Genomic DNA, 18,529 nt, shown 5'->3' with positions numbered 1-18,529 from the left:
GCCAGGTGAGTAATATAGCTCCAGTCATGTAAAGGATCTATACTGAGAGGTCTTTTCTGCAGGTGCACTCACCGTATAGTAACATGCGCTGATACTCTGTGGCTGTAATTAAATAACAATCATTTCACTGTTATTAATCACAAAATCTCTGGGGCTTGTGAATATGGCTTTAATAGCTTAGTAAGAGGTGGTGCTCAGTGATGAAAGATGAGTGAAAATTTATACAGCTCTAAGCACTGACATTCCTGCAGGTTGAGTAGTCTGCTCTTGTCTATCCACAGTGGCTCCAATCCAAAGCTGAACGAAATCCAGGGTAAGGGTGAGTCCATGATCTTTGGAGCAGGCTTTCCTTCCTCAGGTAGGTGTGCTTTCTGCCAAGTTCAGACACACACACCTTTCAAAGCTGCCATAAGTGAAGCTGAATTGCTGTTTGTCTCAGATATGTGATTTTGGTGAAGGTCAGTTCATCCGTCCTGAATGTCAGCAGAAGGCTGAGGTTGAAACTGATGACAAAGCAGGTCCCAATCAGTGTGGATGGATGATTAACCCTCATGCCACCATAATGTATAGACTTCTGTCAAACCTATGCACTGACGCTTTGTAGGACTGAAGGTCCAATTATGTGGATTAACTTTTTTTTCTTAAGAGTTGCAGATGTGCTCTTTTTATTTTTATATTATTATTATTATTATTGTTGCTATTTTATGAAGCCTTGGTTTTTATTCTTTCTTTTATTTAGTTTATTTTTTTTCTTTTATTTTTTCAACTATTATTTCTGATTTTCCTTGCGGGCAATTCGAACAGTAAGTCTTGAACAACTGTGACAAGAAAGTTGGCCTTCAGGCCATGTGATATTAGCTTTTTCCACAAGACACATACTGCTATGTGCTAATTCTCTCCCCATGAACACAGAGCATTAGTTCTCAGCCTTTCCAGGACCTGAAAATGGAGATAGCTGTGACCTACACACACTGTCAGACATGCAGTGGCAGACCTATGGAGGTTAACTCTCCGTCCTTGGACTCATATTTCTTCAGGAGAAACACAGAAGCTAATAATTTCTTACAAATGCAAAAGCCTCCGATAGCACAGCAAACAATACAAGTCGAACATGTATATATATAAAAAAACTTTTTCAAAGGGAAGCTTTTTATGAAAATATTTTTCTTTTGATATTTTCTTTCAGTTACAACCTGAAAAACAGAATGTCAAAATGGCTTTTTCCCTCCTCCCTTATGTTCATCTTCTTCCTCAGTTCCCAAAAATGTAATGCTAAGAAAGACTGTAGCAAATAACATACTCATACTTTGAACACACAGATATCTTCAGTGAAACACCAATGCAAAACATCTGCCCTGCAAATACTCTTTTCTTGGATGTTTTAATGGTTTGATCAAGTACTTAGAGTTGACTAAGGAATCGCATTGCTGCAATGTAGCAGAATATAGGATTGTGCAATTTGATCACTGTTTCATTTTATAGAATTATCTTCTAGTTCAACAGAGGTACATAGAAGTAAAATACATGTAAGTCTAAGTGAGCTCACAGGAGGAGAGGAGAACATCTCCTTAGTAGAGCTCTTCACAAAATGTGTTACTAAAGTAATGGCAGACACTTGATTTGGAATTGGGCAGTTCACACAGACTTCCAGAAATATTTGAGTACTTCAGGGTGCTTTTAAATTTTCCTTATTTGTTCACTTTGATTACATTATGTTAATTGGGTACTATTCTAGCAAAAGATATTACACGCACTGTTAAGAATACTTTATAAAATTCAATTTTAGAAAGCCTCCCAAATTTTTTTATTTTATTTTATTGTCTATTGCAGGTACAACACGTATAAAATGCATCCGTTTTTACACACCATTTTCATATTGCTTTGGATGAAGAAAGATTTCTAGGTTAATTTCTGGTTAATAACTTGTTAGACATATTCACAGATGACCTATGTCAATCTGAAAAGAATACAAAAACTGTCACTGTTCCCCAAACTGAAGTAAAATTCCTCAGTGCTCTAGAGTGATTTACAGATGTTCTTAAGGCATTTCTGTTTTAATGCTGGAAGAAAAAAGAATAAGACAGTCAGATCAGGTTTTACAAGGAGAATATAAAAAACATACATGGTTATATAAGTCTGTTGTTTTGTTTTTTTCTATTATCTTAAAAATCTTCATCAGATAGCACTTTGAAGAGCAATCAGATACTCTGTGGGTGTCTAAGACTTTTTGTTATACTTACTGTGGGAGTAAGCAACTCTTTTGACTCTTTCACAGACATAACTTGCATTTTTCAAAAACCAGGAATAGTACTCAACACAGTACCTAAAGCAGTAAAATTAGAAGAGTATTGTTTAGTTGTCTTTCATAGACATAGCTGTATGTACATCACGCTGGTAAAATTGCTCTCTGAATACAGAAATAAAGTCAATATTCTAACCTCTAACTTGGCCATTAGATACTTGGGAAGATTTAGCTGAGCTCTATTCACTGACTGGTGAAAAAAAAAACAGGTCATCACCCTGAGGCTCCATCTGGGACTCAGCCAGTAGCCACGGAAAAATTTCTCCTTGGAAGGAGTGTTGAGGCATTGGCACGGGCTGCTGAGGTAGGTGGTGGAGTCACCATCCCTGGAGTGGTTCAAGAAATGTGTAGATGTGGCACTGAGGGACATGGCTTAGTGGGTATGGTGGGGATGGGTTGGTGGTCACGCTAGATGATCTTTGTGGTCTTTTCTAACCCTAATGATTCTATTATTCTAGGGACTCAAATTGCTGATGACTGAAAACTGTCACTGGAAAATGTATGGTGGAGTATTTTAAGAAGACAGAAGTAAATTAAACTGCTGCTAGATTTTACCTCATTGCATCCTTTATGGAATGTCTTCTTTGGCCAGCACAGAGGCACAGCTGAAAAAACCTGCAAAGTTCCATCAGACAGGGATTGATCTTCTGCAGAATGATGGTGACAGGAGGTGAGGTCATGTATGGGTCTTTGAGCATCGCCTGTGGACACCCTAGGAGAAACAGAATCATAAATTAGTTCAAAGAATTAACCCATACAGTTTTGTGCAGTAACTTTTCTGGGCAAAGGGAAACATACGGATTAACAGGTAAGTTTAAGTCAAGTCTGACTGAGGCAGATAACTGGAAAAGAATGAACACACAGACTGGCACTTGCTTGAGTGAAAGCAAAATGTGATTATAATTTCATTACTATTTATCACTTCCAGTAAGTTACTGAAATCATTGTTGCTTTTACTTATTACAAATACAAGGAACGAGTCTAAAGATGTAATTCATTTATTAATAACTTTCCAGATGGAGGTCCAGTTGGCACCATAGCATCAGTTTTCCACAGCAGAAAGCAGTGAGATGAAGAACAGCACAACACACTTACTACATTTGATCTTTTCTCTACACAAGCACTAATATAACAGTCATTTCCAGTTCAACAGTTTCCTACACTCAATCTCTGTATCTGAATCTTGGACTTTAAATAACAGACTTAATAAACAATTAACCTTGTTCTTTTAATCTCCTTTTTTATCCCCATTAAGAAAATGAACATAATTTATGCAGGGGTTGCTGCCTTCTCACTGTCCATCTCTCTAGTTATCTTGCATTTTTTACTTTCTCTTCCACTACCTTGAATAATCAGCTAATTTCAGACATAATTTTAGGGGGAAAAAAAATCCTCTCGGTAAATACCTTCCTAGAGACTACAAAACTGACAAGAATCTGGAAGAAAAAAAGGTCATTTTTTGCCTGCACTGAGAGGAAGGTAGGAACAATTTCTCCGCTTTACTTATTTGTCAGCTGCCAGTTGGTTAATCATTTTTTAATTTCAAGTGACAACCACTATATTGCTTGAACTTAAAAGAAATGCAGGAAAATAGTATATTGAGTTATGGGCTGCCTCTCCCCTCTCTGGCAACAACTGAAAGGAAAATATCTGTATTATTCTGTTCACTTGAATCTTCTGCAGTCAGCAGTGAGAGGTAAACATTTGCACACAAAACACTTCATCCCACCAGGCAATGCAGCTGTGCCAGGCTGCAGATGGATTAATACAACAAAATAGGTGATGGCAGATTGTAAGTATTGCTTTGTGGTTTTTCAGCGTGAAATACAATCTCCTTTCAGACTCCCTTTCTGTCATAGAAAAGAAAGGATGAAAATGAGGGAAATAGAAAAGGCAAGGCAAAACTGATGCTGCTTTCAGGTTTTTGGGTTTTTTTTTCAGTGTTTTTCTTCTTCATGTGAAGAGAAAACCTTACATTAACCTTAATCTTGTCTTCCTGAAACCATTACTCTTCTATGCATAATCTTATGTCTTTTGCCTTTACTTAACAGTTATGTTACAGTTGGTAAAAATCAAAGGACTTGACAGAGAAAGAAATGCAACATGTAAAAAGTGCTAAAAGGCAGCTGGGCACAGCTACAGCTGGTGTGTGCTCACTACTGCTTTGTGAATAAAGTAACACTGCTCTGAAGAGGTGATGTTGTGCTTTTGTGCCTTTGCCTTTCACACACTGGGGTTGGGGAGAGTGAATGAGGGGAGCAGGGCAGCAGCAGTGGGGATGCTGGCTGGCTACTCCATTTGTGAAATCAGTAGCAGGCTTTAGACACATGTTCAGATAAACTGCTGTATGTGCAGAGTATAATCCCTTTAGACAGCGTAATTGTGTTCCCAGGTTCACGTCTCATGTGCTTTACAGCTTTGGGCTGTCTCATGTTACGTGATAGGAGAGGCTACAGGGGTTAAATTTAGACTAATGAAGTTCTGTTGAAATGCGTCTCACTTGTCTAGTGCTGACAAGAAGTTTAATATAAAATGGCATTCATGGGCAGGAAGAAAATAGAGGCACTGCCAAGCTCAAAGAGATCTGTTATGAGATGATTTACCTTTGACCAAAGCTTGCCCAAAGTATCAGGAATCATGAAGGAGAAATGGGTAGGTCTTATAGCTACTGTAGTCTTGGTTGCCTCTGAAAAATGGCTACTGTCTGAGTGTCACAGACACTGCACAATTCTCAGCTGAAATTAGTCAGTGTTGGGCAAGAGGGAGCCCCATTTCTCTCAATCTTAGCATCTTAAAATCACAGAACCATCAAGGTTGTAAAAGAGCACTAAGATCATATAGTTCAGCCATCAGCCCATCACCACCATGCTCAGTAATCCACATCCCGCAGTTCCACATCTACATATTCCTTGAACACCTCCAGGGATGGTGACTCCACCACCTCCCTGGGCAGCCTGTTCCAATATCTCACCGCTCTTTATGAGAATATATTTTTCCTAATATCCAACACTCCAACTTGATGTTTTTTCTTATAATGAGAGGCCCAAAGCTGAAAACAGTACTCAAAATGCAGCCTCATCCGTGCTGAGTACAGGGGGGACAATTACCTCCCTTCTCCTGCAGGCTGCACTATTTTTGCATGTACATCACCATCATTTGACACCGCCTTGTGTTTTTTTCTCTTGATGGCAATTAAAAATGACTGATGTCTTGCTTTAATGAAGCACTCTTTGTGTTAATAACTGAACATCAGAGCATGTGGCAATGAGATTTCAGTACAGACTGTCCATTAAAAAGTATCTCAGTGTTGCTGGGAGTAATTAAAATTGCTAATAGCCACACTCCAATGTGTTTTAATGTCTCCACCAAAGTGGGTGCTCACCATCCCGTCTAACAGGCTTTAGATCTTTACTCAAGCTGTGTGTTTTGCCAGCAGAAATTCTGTTCTTTCTAAATGTAAATCAAATGACAGCAATTTCAACGTGGATTCAGTTACGTAGGAAAGAGAAGTAAAATAAAAAGTTGAAAGTTAAACAAATTGCTCTGATTTTCATTTTTAACAATAATTCCATTTTAAATTAATGCTGTGTTTACATATGACTGTATTTAATGCAGAAATTCTCTTTCAATTAAAGACTCATTTAATTTTCTGGTAATTTCTTATACCTTTTTGTAAAGAGATTTATTTTATGAATTCTGTTCATTAATTCCTACAGATTCAGATTGATACAAAGACATTTTCAACTAGAAATTTATTGTAATACACCCTCTTTTAAGATTTTTTGTTTTTAAGAAATTGACTTGCTCAAAACAGGCAACAGGAGAAACCACAGCTGTTTGTGCAGAGCTTTGTTTTTGTCCTGTTGAAATTTCTGCACTGCTGTTACAGGCAGGTAAGTGACCAGCCTTTACAGCAAAGAGCCCTGTCCACTAGGAAGAGGATATCAGCTTCCTCTGACTCTGAGATTAAATTTTGCTGCCAGTGAAAAGCAGTATTGTGGCTACTGTGAATAACTCAGGCTTAAAATATCCCTTTCTTCATGCTACAGCAAGCTCTCACATTTTATTAATCAGCATGCAAAGTGAACAAATAAATATAATATAAATAAATCTACTTTTGTGATTGAAGAAATTGCTTCCTCGATTTCCTTACACCATCAAGAATGAAAAGAAATCAAATTGTATTAATATGATTCGATGCTGGTTCATCTTCTTCGTGCAACCAATGCCACATGATTTGGTTTCCAGTGTGATCACTGGGAGCAAGGATACCAGAGGCCCTGGAAGTACTAAATGTATCTGCAGGATGTGATGTGTAAGTGGGTTGGTTGAACTTCAACACTCATATGCTCAGCATCCAAAGTCAGGGCAGGCTCTCCTAGAGTGCAGAAACCCTCTCTGACTTTGGATCAAGTCAAGCTTTCGAAAGGATGTGACCTCTTTCTAAATATTTACACAGAAATATAATTTTACTGATCACATGACTAGATTATATTTATAAGTGGAGTAGTATATCATAATATGTGCACTGCTTTAAGCTTTCATATTCTAATTCATTAGGCATATAAGTAGAAGAACTGAACTCTGCTAAAAATTGAGCTAATAATGACCCCTCTTTAGTCCAAGAGGGAATTCTCAGCACTGAAAACTCAGGGAAATTCTGGAGGTTTCATATGACGAGGACTGACTTAATCATTTCATTTGTACCAACAAGTAAATTTGAAACTTGCCCACTTCTTTTGGAACAAATGAATTCTATGATTCTTCAACAGCCCTCCATGTTAAAATGGAGAACATACAGAATATGCAAGTTAACTCTGTCATCATAGCAGAATTTCTGTATTCAGTGTGAAATTATGTATGATACAGACACACGGAAGTAATCTCTTGGATGTTTGGGGTGATTTACACATATAATAAGTACTAAAATATACATTAAAGATGCACGTTTTTTTCTGGATGGAAAAAATTGCATGCTGGTGTATATTCAGCCAGGCTACTATTTTTGCAGCATGAGGTGCAGTCACTTACGTGCAGACGAATGAAGTTTCAGTATCAGGCCAGGTTGGTGAGGTGGAGTTGACAGAACTGAGGAAGGCAAATCTATAGGATGGAGAAGAATGTAAGAGGCCTTGATGTATTAAAAAAACCTTGATCAAGAGCAACTGGAAAACAGCTAAAGTCGCAAACCAGTAATAAACACTTCTGTAGATACTGATATAAAAGTGCATTCACACTTTCTATTGTGTGATAGATTTGTGATAGATTTCTATCACTACTATTCTAGTAGATGATATTTTCTTTTTCAGAAACGTGCCAACTTGCACACTTTGTTATTATCCCAACTCCATCTCACCTTGCTCTGTTTGTATCTTATTGCTGGCATCTTGAGGTGGCACAGTCTGCATCCAAAACATGTTTGTATCAGCTACAAGAAGAGAAATAAGTGCTTCATTTCATTCAGAAACTTTGTTTTTTTATCTGTTAATGAGAAATCATGTATAAGATTGCTGAACAGTCAGGTCCTTACGCAGTACTTTCAAAGGCATAAAATGATGCCAAGACGAAAAAGGAAGAACATATGTATTCACTAGATCTTGGAAAGTGTATTGGCCAAGAAAAGATAGGATTTCAAGATGTTTCATCTACTGGAGATCCAGAGAAGCAGTTCTGTATTGCTTTTTTCATAGATCTGTCCACTAGGTTTGGAGCAAAATGTGAGCAAATAATTGATTGGCAGGACTTGGTAGTCCCCAAAAGGACTAAGAAACTACAGAACAGTCCCTCTAACTTCTTTTAGCACTTCTGTGATACAGGTATTTCCTTACTAGTGACCCAGAGCAAGTCACCCTGAAGGTTGTCCAAAACTCCATCTCTGATATGCGTTTTGGGATGGACTTTTGGACAAACTCTAGTGGAGTTTAGTAAGTGTTGGTCCTCCATGTTGAACTCACTGGGGCTGGGCTGCAAAGCTGGTGATGTGACTAAGGTCCTCTCAGCAGCAGGAGGGGCTCCAGCTGTGCCTCGTGGTCTTGAAGTGTCTACATACAGTGGTGGAAACCCTGATGCCTTCACACTAACCATCTTTGTCCATGGTGGGGGCCTTGTGTTGGAACTGTCCTTTCCTTTCAGGGCAAGAGGAGTGCTAGTACCTGGAAAAGCAGAAAGACAGAGGGTACCAGCAAGAATAACATGCTGGGAGACAATAAATCCCAAAATACACCCAGAAAATCCAATAAATCCTAAAATATACACAGGAAATCTCATCTACTCCTTGAGTACTAGCAGGTCCACTAGCATATCAGATTCAATTTTTCACTTCATCTTAAAAATTATTTTCTTTTATAGTTTCTTTACAGGAGAAAATACGTGGAGTGCCAATAAAGCTGGATTCTTTGACTGAGAACATTTCAATATGCATTTTTTCATAAACAAACAAACAAACAAACAAAAAGAAGACTGAAGGAGATGGACTTGTTCAGTCTGGAGAACAGAAAGCTCTGAGAAGACCTGACAGCAGACCTCCAATACTTAAAAGGAACTTGTAAACAGGAGGGAAATCAATTTTTTTTCATGGATAGGTAGTAACAGGACAAGGGGAAATAGTTTTAAATCAAACAAACAAACAAATAAATAAATAAAAGGGAGGTTTAGACTACATTTCAAGGGGAAATTCTTTACTCAGAGGGTGGTGAGGCACTGGCACAGGCTGACCAGAGAAGCCGCAGAGTTCCCAACCCTGGAGGGGCTCAAGGTCAGGCTGGGTGGGCCTTGGGCAGCCTGAGCTGGTGGGTGGCAGCCCTGCCTACAGCAGGGACTTAGAACTAAACAATCTTTAATATTCTCTCCAACCTGAGCCACTGTATGATTCTGTGATCTAGGTTCTTTTCTACTGAGGGAATTACTGGCCTGATCTGCTTGTTAAGACTTTTATTAAGTTTTTTATATTAACTTTTATTTATAGTTTAACATCACAATGGTTTAAAGCAAATATATGCTGTTACTTGTCAAGACATTAACAAAGGATAATATAAATTTAAGTCTGACAATATTTACTCACTATTAAATGTCCATGGATGCTCTGCTGATGGATCCACAGTTTTGTTTGAGTCTTCCTGTGATTTCATGAAACTTGAAAAAACAGAATCTATATCTTTAAGGTGTGAGAAGATAGATAGGGTTAGTAGACTCAGTATCTATGGCAAATTACATGTCGGAAAGGAAATAAATCAAGCTGTAATATAAAAGAAACAACTGCTTTCCTTTTAAAAGAAAATCTTTTAGCAAGTACCTTTGGTCTTTTAGTTTTGTGGGTTTTTTTATAGTGTGTGAGAAACATTCTGCAGCTTTCAGCACAGGTAAACTTGTCACTGATTCCAAAGTCACCCAGTCAGTGATAGGTGGAACATCCATGCTGCACAATGGGTGAGTATATTTGACTCCTTTCTGAAGGTTATTCATATAAAAGCAGATACTCATGCTGAGAGTTAAGGTGGATTATAAAATCATAGAAGAATTTGATTTGGAAGGGACCTTTAAAAATCATCTAGTTCAACTCCACCACACTGAACAGGGATGCCTACATCTACAGCAGATTGCTCAGAGCCCTGTCCATCCTGACATTGAATGTCTCCAGGGATGGGCATCCATCACCTCTCTGGACAACCTGGCTACTCATCTGAATCAAATGTATCACAGACACAGAGCTTCACCAGCTCAGCTCTATTTTTTGTTCCTCGCATTGAATATTTAGATGTCTGTAGATTTTACTTAGTTTTGCAAGATGGAGAAGGAACATTCATTGCAAGTGCTACCCAGACATGGTTTTCATTGTAGTTGCTGTTTCTTTTTATTCCCTGGGATGTGCTTACCTAGGTCAGAAGATGTGTTACTGGAAAATGTATAATTAATAACAGGAGATTTCTCTAGTATTTCCCAGAAGTCAGACAGATTTCTCCCTGCAAAAATATATGATAAAAAATATGAACTTGTTTCTGATATGTCATCATGTTAAGTAAATAAGGCAGTAATTGTGTTGGAATGGTTTTTGAGTTTACCTGTTTGACCTGTCATCACACAGATGTAGATACAATCTGAATCATTGCTCTGACGGACTGGAAGACAAAGAAATGCAGAATAGATTACTGTCACTAGCTTTCATTACATGATATCATCTTAAGTATTGGAAAAAATAAAACTGAAATGGCATGTGGATACTACAGTTGAACAAAAATTTTCTTTCAGACTTGATTTTGGCAAAGAAATCCAAATATCAGTATTTCCTGGAGAAATATTTCTATATAATTAAAATTCTAAATTACTAGTATGCTTACAAAGAAAACAAATCTTCAGAAAAATATTGTATATTATTATTTCTTGGAGGTCAAAATTTCCCTAGATAACAGCACTCAATTATAATGTACTGAAATTTCAAAGAAAAAACAGATGCTTGTAGAAGATCACACTGCTCCTATGCATCTGTATTAAATATACAAACTACATATGTATTTTTTTTTTCTCTAAGGAGTTGGTCTTGGGGCTTTTTTTTTTTTTCTTTTTCTTTTTTTTTCTTTTCTTTTCTTTTTTTTTTTTTCTTTCTTTTTTTTTTCTTTTTCTTTTTTTTAACAGCCACAGGTCATGCTTTGCTAGATAAATTACGCTGAATTAGAGTAATAGGATTTTATACACATTTCTATGCCTGTTACCATACCAGGACTAAAGCAAATAAAGCAACAATAAATATTAAAGAATAAATACAAACCTGAGAGAATAGAAGTAGATTTGAAAATTTCTGTGAGGTAACTGGTAGAGTTTCCAATAATGTCAACAAGCAAAGCAGTGAAATCTAGACAGCAAAACAGAGAAAAACACTGTAAGAGATATAAGAGATTATATCATTGAATCAAAGCTGGACACAGATGAACAAGTCAAAGCAAGTCCTGGTCAAGGGTTGAGGGACACAGATGGACAAGGCCAGAGCCAAGGAGAGAGAGATAAGCTGGAAGCAGCCTTTTGTGTGGGCTTATCTCAAGGAATATGGACATCTCAGGTGGTGCTGCACATGACTCTTACCCAAGGACCCAGGAATGTTACGTAGGAAGGGAAAAGGAGGATAAATGAGGGATCAGCAACCATGAAGTTAGGTTTCTGACATTAGATTTCTTACAACCTGAGACCTGCATGCTGAAGAAGATGCCTGCATGCTGAAGAACAAGAGAGGTTTTCTAACATCAGATTCCTCACAACGTGATGCCTGTGTGCTGAAGAACCAGGTGTCTGCCATCAGATCCATCATTGTGGAAGTCCTGCTTGCTGACAGACTCTCCTGGACCTGCTACCTGACTTACCCTGCGGCTTCTTCCCTCTACCCACCTGCTGCCCAAGGCTGGCCATGCTGCTGCTGCTCTTCTCCTTCCCCCTACCTGCGCTTTTGCCTTGGACTGTACGAACATCTTGCAAATGGACCACTGCTGGATCCTGGTGGTGACTATCCCCACTTTACACAATTCTTGCCTCTTTCTATCTTTTCTATCACCTGCCTTTCCTTCCCCATCACCCTAAATCATCCATCCTTCCCTATCTCCCTGATTAAGACTTGTAACAAACAGCTCAGACCAACATTTGAACCATTGTTTCTTAGTCTCACGCTGGTTATACATATACTGAAGAACCTCCTCTCTCTCCTATAAATTGGAGTGAGACAAACACACATTCCAAATTGACATTGGCAAAAATAAACATAAATGCATTTTGAATACATGCTTGCACATGGAAATGTTTGAAACGTAAATGTTCAGAACTTTTCTGCTGAACAGGAGTAGACTTAGGAAGCCATTGGTATACTCATTTGATTGCCAGTCTCCCTTGCATACCAACCTGTCAAGTCATTTGTCACGTTGTTTAAACAGTAGCAGTAGTGCATAGGGAACTTGCCAGGGTCAACATTTTTCAGGCTAGAAACTGTAGAGAGAGAAAATGGGTGTCTTGATGTGTAGCCACATGGGGGGGGACAGCTCTTGCACTGGGCAAATGCACTCACTGTTATAAATGGTGACTGACACTTTGTGGAAAGCAAACGAGCTGTAGGACGTGATGCTTAGCAAAGAGAAGAGCTTTCTGGTACCTGCAGAAACACGTGCCCATGTGATTAGCAGTTGGAACAAATTATGCAAACAGAATGTTTTGGCTCTGCTCATTTGATTTCAAAAAGACTCCTGAGATACTGATATGATGCAGATGTCTGAGACTCAATTCCTTTTCATTACCACTGAGGAATGGTTCATCTGTACTACTTTCTTAAAATAAATAAATAAAGCAAGCAAGCAAACCTGCACTGGATTACATAGTGCTTTCTAAAGGCATCCCATATGTAATTATGCTGTGCCTATCTGTAAACACACTAATTTATAAATTCTTTGGGGTAGGAAGACATCTGCTTTAAAAAGTGCAAGTGTAACTTGCTTTGAGAATTAGTTTTGGATGCAGACAGCGTGCATTTGTGGCTTCTGCTAACACCACCAGTTCTTTATCTCCTAAATTGCCGCTGGCAGCCTGTTATCTCCCCACCCACTGTAATGTCACCTCTTAGTGACGTGCTCAGCATCCCATTCACCAGTTCTGTCAGATTAACAGCAGCCAGATCCACGGACTTTGCAGGCAGTTCTGGAAAAGAAAGAGTCTCTGGAAATGGCTGCTAATCACCTGTTTGTACAAGGCAAAATGCTTCCAGAATGAGAAAACAAAATGAGCAGTTTATGTACTGGGGCTGTGAGGAAATGAATAAGCCAGGAAAGCAGAGATAAGTTTGGAAAAATCACAAGATAGAGTGAACAGTGCAATGGTACCCAGAATTTAGGCAGTGCTCTGTGCCATCTTCTGCCTTGGGCATGCTGGAGGTGGCAGAAGGGAGCAGCGTCTGTGTGCCCATCCAAGGGAAAAACAGAGCACACAAACACAGGAAATCCTCCTCCCTTTCCACATTGCTACATGGAAAAGGGATGTGAACGCAGTTGTTGGGTTTTTATATTATTATTCAGTTAACTTGATGGCTATACTACTTCTGCAGATTAAATTAAATCTGCTGAATGTTACTTCTTTTTATTTAAAGGACGTTTATTTTCTGCTGATGTTGCTTGCCTACTTCTCCCAGGTCTGAACTTCATCCATACCATGAGGTGATGAAGAAGCAGAGTGGCAGGGTGCCTGTCTGTGTGCAAGGAGGTCTGTGAGCGCATGACAGAGAGGAAAAACAGAGCAGGATGGAAAAAAAAGCACAGAAAGCCAGAATGAAGGCAAAATCAAATTTGGAAAGAAATACAATTTTCCAGTGACATCAGTAGTATTTTTAACCAGATCTAAACAAAGCTCGTGTGAAGCTGTGTTGGAACAAATGAGCATGACAATGACAGAGCAGAGCACTGCAAGACACATCCCCAGAGACAACAGAGGAGCCCACCTTTGGTTGGAGGGCTCTGAAAGGAGTGTAATTAAAAAGAGGTACCAGTTATTCACATTCCCAGAGAAAGATCAAGTTGGCCATGGATCTGCATATTCTGGGGCAAAGAGCCCTTGCAGCAGAGGTGGCTGTATATGGTCTTCACAGGGTAAATGCCACCCCAGTTCAATGCATCCCACTCCCATCAATGCCCATGCACAGGGTCAAGGATTCCTGATGTGCTGATGTTACCTGCAGTAGCCAGCACTGCCACTTGCTTCTCTCTCTTGTTTTCTCTTCTTACGCATGAAGCTGTGAAGCAAAGAAAGAGTCTGAGAAAAAAAAAAAATATGACCCTGTTGAGCAGCCAAGTATTTCTCACTGAAACTCTCTGCTGGGATGACTTTGCTGCTCTTATTCATTATGGCACAGAAACCAATGGACACAAGCACTGCAAAGTAGTACACCAAGCATCCATAACAGCAGTACGTCAAGTGCCTAGGAATAAATGTTTCCCAAAAGACCTTCCTGATCCATTAGCTGCCAGATAAATTAGGAAAATAAATTAGTTATCAGAGTTCGCCCTCTTAACTCAAGAATCAAAAACTAAAAATTAGTAGAAGACTGTTTTCACAGATTGATCTGGGCTTGTACTCAACATTGACTGACAGGGATGAAGTATAATGATGCTAACTCAAAAGAGATCTACATGGGCTACATGTAAGTTTGTTATGAAGAGCAGATGTTCAAGGCTGTGTTTTGGGAAACAGACTGGAGTGGGGCTCAGCAGATAAAGATCCTTTCCAGAATTCTCTCAATAATGAACAAGGGAAAGATGCAATGTAGTAATGCAGACACTGCCAACAGGTTGAAGTGCAGGACTTTGCCCTACCCCATCAGTGGAGAGCTGAGAGCCTCCAGAGAGATTACTGAAAAGAGCCAGTGCTTGCTATGTTGAACTCCCGTGGAGCTGGTGCTGAGCAGGGTTTGCTTCAGTGGTGGTGCTCCTATCAACCCTACAACACAGTGGACAGAGCACCCACCGGCAGTAGGAAGCCTGGGTCCAGTTTCCTCCTCAGCCAGAGGAAAACTGGAGGACCAGAAAAAGCAGAAGGAAGAGAAGATGTGACTACACAGTCTAACTGGTTTTAACTAAATAAATAAAACCTAGCTTCTTTTCCTTCTTACAAAAATCTAGATCTTTTACAGAAGACAGTCTCAGGATATATTTCTCCTTCTCTGTTTATCTACATATGTATACAAGTGAAAAATAACCTGTGGATAATCCATGGTACAAGGTCCATACAGTTCTAATCAGCTGCATTAACATCTCACTTACTATGTGCTAAATTTGGACTGGCAATCTAGCTGGTAGGTCAAACCATCAGACTTGCCTGTGCAGCATGAAAGAACAGACAACCAGTCCTGCCCTAAATGTAGAATGGAGAAATCTCTCAGGCCATGGGAGAAGCTGAGAAGAAGGTACCTTTGTTGTTCCCCAGGGAGCACCAAATCATCATCCTTACCTATGTTCCAAACAAGAAAGAGACATAGAAATCCAAGACTCAACTTTGCTGGCATATGCCAATAGGGCCACCGCATCATGGATTCCAATTTCCAGTGGTTTTGGCTGCTCTAGGAGAAAGAAATACTGTTTTGGTATTGTTACTGCTTATAATGTGTGATTTGCTCCAACACTTGTCCCAGAATGATATGACCAGGGGAGAAATACCAGCCACATTAATAGCAAAAGAAGATTAGTGATGAAAATGGCAAAAAAACAGAAATGACAAAATCAGTATCTTTTGTTTGTCATATAGCAAATAGGTCTTAAGTTTTGAGTCACACTGCTCTTTACTGGGACTCAAAGAATCGTAGAATCACTCAAGCTGGAAAATATCATCTAGTCCAACAATCAACCCATCACCACTATGCCCATTAAACCACGTCCCTCAGTGCCACATCTCCATGTTTCTTGAACACATCTTGGGATGATGACTTCACCACCTCCCTGGCTAGCCTGCTTCAGTGCCTCTCCACTCTTTTAGAGAATAAAGTTGACTCAAGGGACAAAAACACAGCCAACAACATGGATGCCTCTGTACTGCCCTGCAACATAAAGCTTGCCTTGGCTGGAGGGTCTTTGCTGCCCAGATTGGGAGAAGAGCCCAAACTTATGCCTTTCATGGAGACTGTGGCTGTGTGGCAAGAGGGAATCTCAAATACAGGAGGTGGGAAAGGAGGACAGCCCCTACCCCACTTACCTCCCCTTGGAGATGTCAATCAGTGTATTTGCTAAAGTGGATCAGATTTCAGTACTTATTTATTTATTATGTCCCATTGTTGTCTGTGGTAGGACAGGGAAAATTGTTTAGCTTGGTGCAGTGGACTTGGTGCAGTGTGCTAATGCAGAACTTGGGAGGGCTTGTTTCCATGGGGCAGAGCAGGGAAGTCTGACAAATGAAAGAACTGTCTTAACAAAACACACTGGGAGAGAGGAAAAAAGGAGCTGTTGAAGGAGGAAAAACAAAAAACAAAATAAAAATAAAATAAAAATAAAAATAAAAATAAAAATAAAAATAAAAATAAAAATAAAAATAAAAATAAAAATAAAAATAAAAATAAAAATAAAAATAAAAATAAAAATAAAAATAAAAATAAAAATAAAAATAAAAGAAGAAAGAAGCACAGGGCTGTGCTTAGAAGCATCCAACAGGCACTGAGAAATGATTTCCTGTGCTTTCCTGACCCACTGAGCTGCTTCTCCACACTGACAGCACACAGAACCTTTTCCACATACAGCACTGCTTTGCAGCATGAATTCAGAGCAGGCATTAGCGTGGCCATTATATGCACATTTAACTGGGATATCATTACATGCTACAGACTCAATCTGTAAATATCTAGTGATTTGAATATCAATCAAACCTGGAAGGATGGATCATAAGCCAAATTCTTTTCTAAAATAGAAATATTAAGTAATATTGCTATGGAATCATTGGAAAATTTTCCATTTGTAGGAGAATGTTCTGACTGATTTCCAGGTTTATCTCTGTGGTGTCCCCTGACCATCGTAAGTGCTTAAGAAGAAATTGCAGATAAACTTTAGTACTAAGAACAGTGCACTTTGAAGACTGCCACTACTTCTCAGCTGCTGAAGGCTGGTTTAAATTTGAAGCATTAGATTTTCACTGCTTTGCAAGATCTTTTCAAGCATTAACATATTTGTGCTGTCCAATTAAATTTTAAAGGTATCTGTGAGAAATACTCCAGGAACTTCTGCCTGAGCCTTCTTATCTCCCAGTGCTGTGCTTAATAGCAGTATTAGCTCTCATGATGTATGCCGTGCTTGTGCTGCTGTGCTTATCTGATTTCCAATTTTTAGTCTATCAGGACAGGACTTTATTGCTTTGTAGCTGTATCTTTTTTTTTGTTTGCCACTACAAGCAGCACTACTGTGATGACTGAAATGCGTTCTGGATCATAAATAGGAAACCTTTCCCATACTCCAGTTCAAAATCACTAACAAGTTCCACTTCAAACGATAGCAAAATTCACAAGCGTTGAAGGAGCAGGTGTCACACAACCACAAGCAAACGGAACAGTCCCATGAACTGACTTTCAATTAATGTTTGCATTTCAAACATTTATCAGATACAAGTTGCAGGTCAGGCCTTTAGCTACAAATTCTCCTTAACCTCTACCGCATGCAGTAATCCACCTCTTGTGTTGATTTTAAGCTGAACATATTAGAATACATTTTACTCATGATTGTTGATCCATAGTTCTCTGGGCTGCTGAACTAGGAAGTTTAATCCAGTTCAAATTCCACTTATGTACTCATTAAAACCTCTTCTTAAATACTTCTGTGCTATTCTAGATTAACTGTTTCTGTGCTACTCTAGATTAATTTTAAAACAATGTGGTTATGAGCTATGCTTCGTTTGAACTCATTTTTATGCGGTAGGCAATCATGAAGTTAGAATTGTTTTGTGTTTTTTTTTTTCTCCGTACAAGCAGAATGCAAACAGATATCAAGTAGTTCTCCTGTACCTTCACATTAAACAGAGCAAAATGGAATTTAAGAGACCAAAGAATTGTTGTTGTTGTTTAAAAAAAAGAAATTCCTTGATAATTAACTTTGTTACTTTTCTTCAGTCTCACCACCAAAACATTTCATTTTTTATGTTCTCACTCAACAATAGTAGCACAGACAATATGATTCCTTCCAAACACATTTGAAACTACTGATATTTGGAATAGCTGATATCAACTTACCCGCCTTATCTCAACAAAGATGATTATCTTCAGAGCCTATATAAAAGAGGAGGCTATCGCCAGGTCTTAATAATCACTTAGTGAAAGACTTGTAGTAGACAGGCTTGATAATCTTGCTTTAAAATCTTGTAAAAATTGTCATCCTAATCCCAGAAGGACCAACTGAAGGTAACACAATCATAAGCAAACAAAGTGCCCCTTGAATCCCTCATGGAATGACACTGTAGCAAGCCAGGTCAGGGCTGGAAGATCCTTTTGGCAGCGATAACTTGAACTGCAAAGTAGAAGGATGGTTGTGTTGTTTCCCCCTCCCCCCCTTTTAAAGGGACAGCTTGTTTTACTGCAAGTAGGCCAGTGTCACCTGAGAAAGGGACAGGTTGGCCAGGTGAAGACCCTTTGAAATAGCTTTATCATACGTGGGGTAGCAATTTAACAAGAGGCATTGCTCAGAGAATTGTGAAGATACCTGCTGTGTGTATTAACTGTAGAAAATGAAATGGAAGAAAACAAGCTGA

The 18,529-nt window shown here is 38.9% G+C and overlaps 1 protein-coding gene across 1 annotated transcript; it reads right to left on the bottom strand.

The window, feature by feature from the left end:
• Window positions 1-745: 745 nt before the first annotated feature.
• On the bottom strand, window positions 746-18,274 carry HHLA1 (HHLA1 neighbor of OC90). Its single transcript, XM_085536964.1, has 16 exons — window positions 18,015-18,274; window positions 15,263-15,371; window positions 13,989-14,048; window positions 12,884-12,964; window positions 12,342-12,425; window positions 12,179-12,262; window positions 11,064-11,147; window positions 10,360-10,416; window positions 10,174-10,260; window positions 9,363-9,455; window positions 8,257-8,454; window positions 7,659-7,730; window positions 7,334-7,405; window positions 2,858-3,014; window positions 2,241-2,323; window positions 746-2,060 (listed from the first exon to the last, which is right to left on the bottom strand). Exons 2-16 carry the CDS (start codon window positions 15,339-15,341, stop codon window positions 2,017-2,019), a joined length of 1,335 nt encoding a protein of 444 aa, XP_085393090.1. The 5' UTR covers window positions 15,342-15,371; window positions 18,015-18,274; the 3' UTR covers window positions 746-2,016.
• Window positions 18,275-18,529: the final 255 nt, after the last annotated feature.

The sequence above is a fragment of the Coturnix japonica genome, chromosome 2 (assembly GCF_054131305.1).
Source record: "Coturnix japonica strain WE chromosome 2, WE-NBRP24, whole genome shotgun sequence".
Taxonomy (NCBI): domain Eukaryota; kingdom Metazoa; phylum Chordata; class Aves; order Galliformes; family Phasianidae; genus Coturnix; species Coturnix japonica.
The sequence above is the reverse complement of the archived record's forward strand: the minus strand, read 5'-3'. Positions and strand labels throughout refer to the sequence as shown.

Coding starts and splice junctions, on each gene's coding strand:
- HHLA1 (XM_085536964.1), bottom strand. CDS start 15,341: ATGATGCGGTGGCCCTATTGGCATATGCCAGCAAAGTTGAGTCTTGGA. Junction 14,049..15,262: donor CTTTCTTGTTTGGAACATAG/GTAAGGATGATG, acceptor TTTGCTTCACAG/CTTCATGCGTAAGAAGAGAA. Junction 7,731..8,256: donor AGCTTTGCAGCCCAGCCCCA/GTGAGTTCAACA, acceptor CTCTTCTTGTAG/CTGATACAAACATGTTTTGG.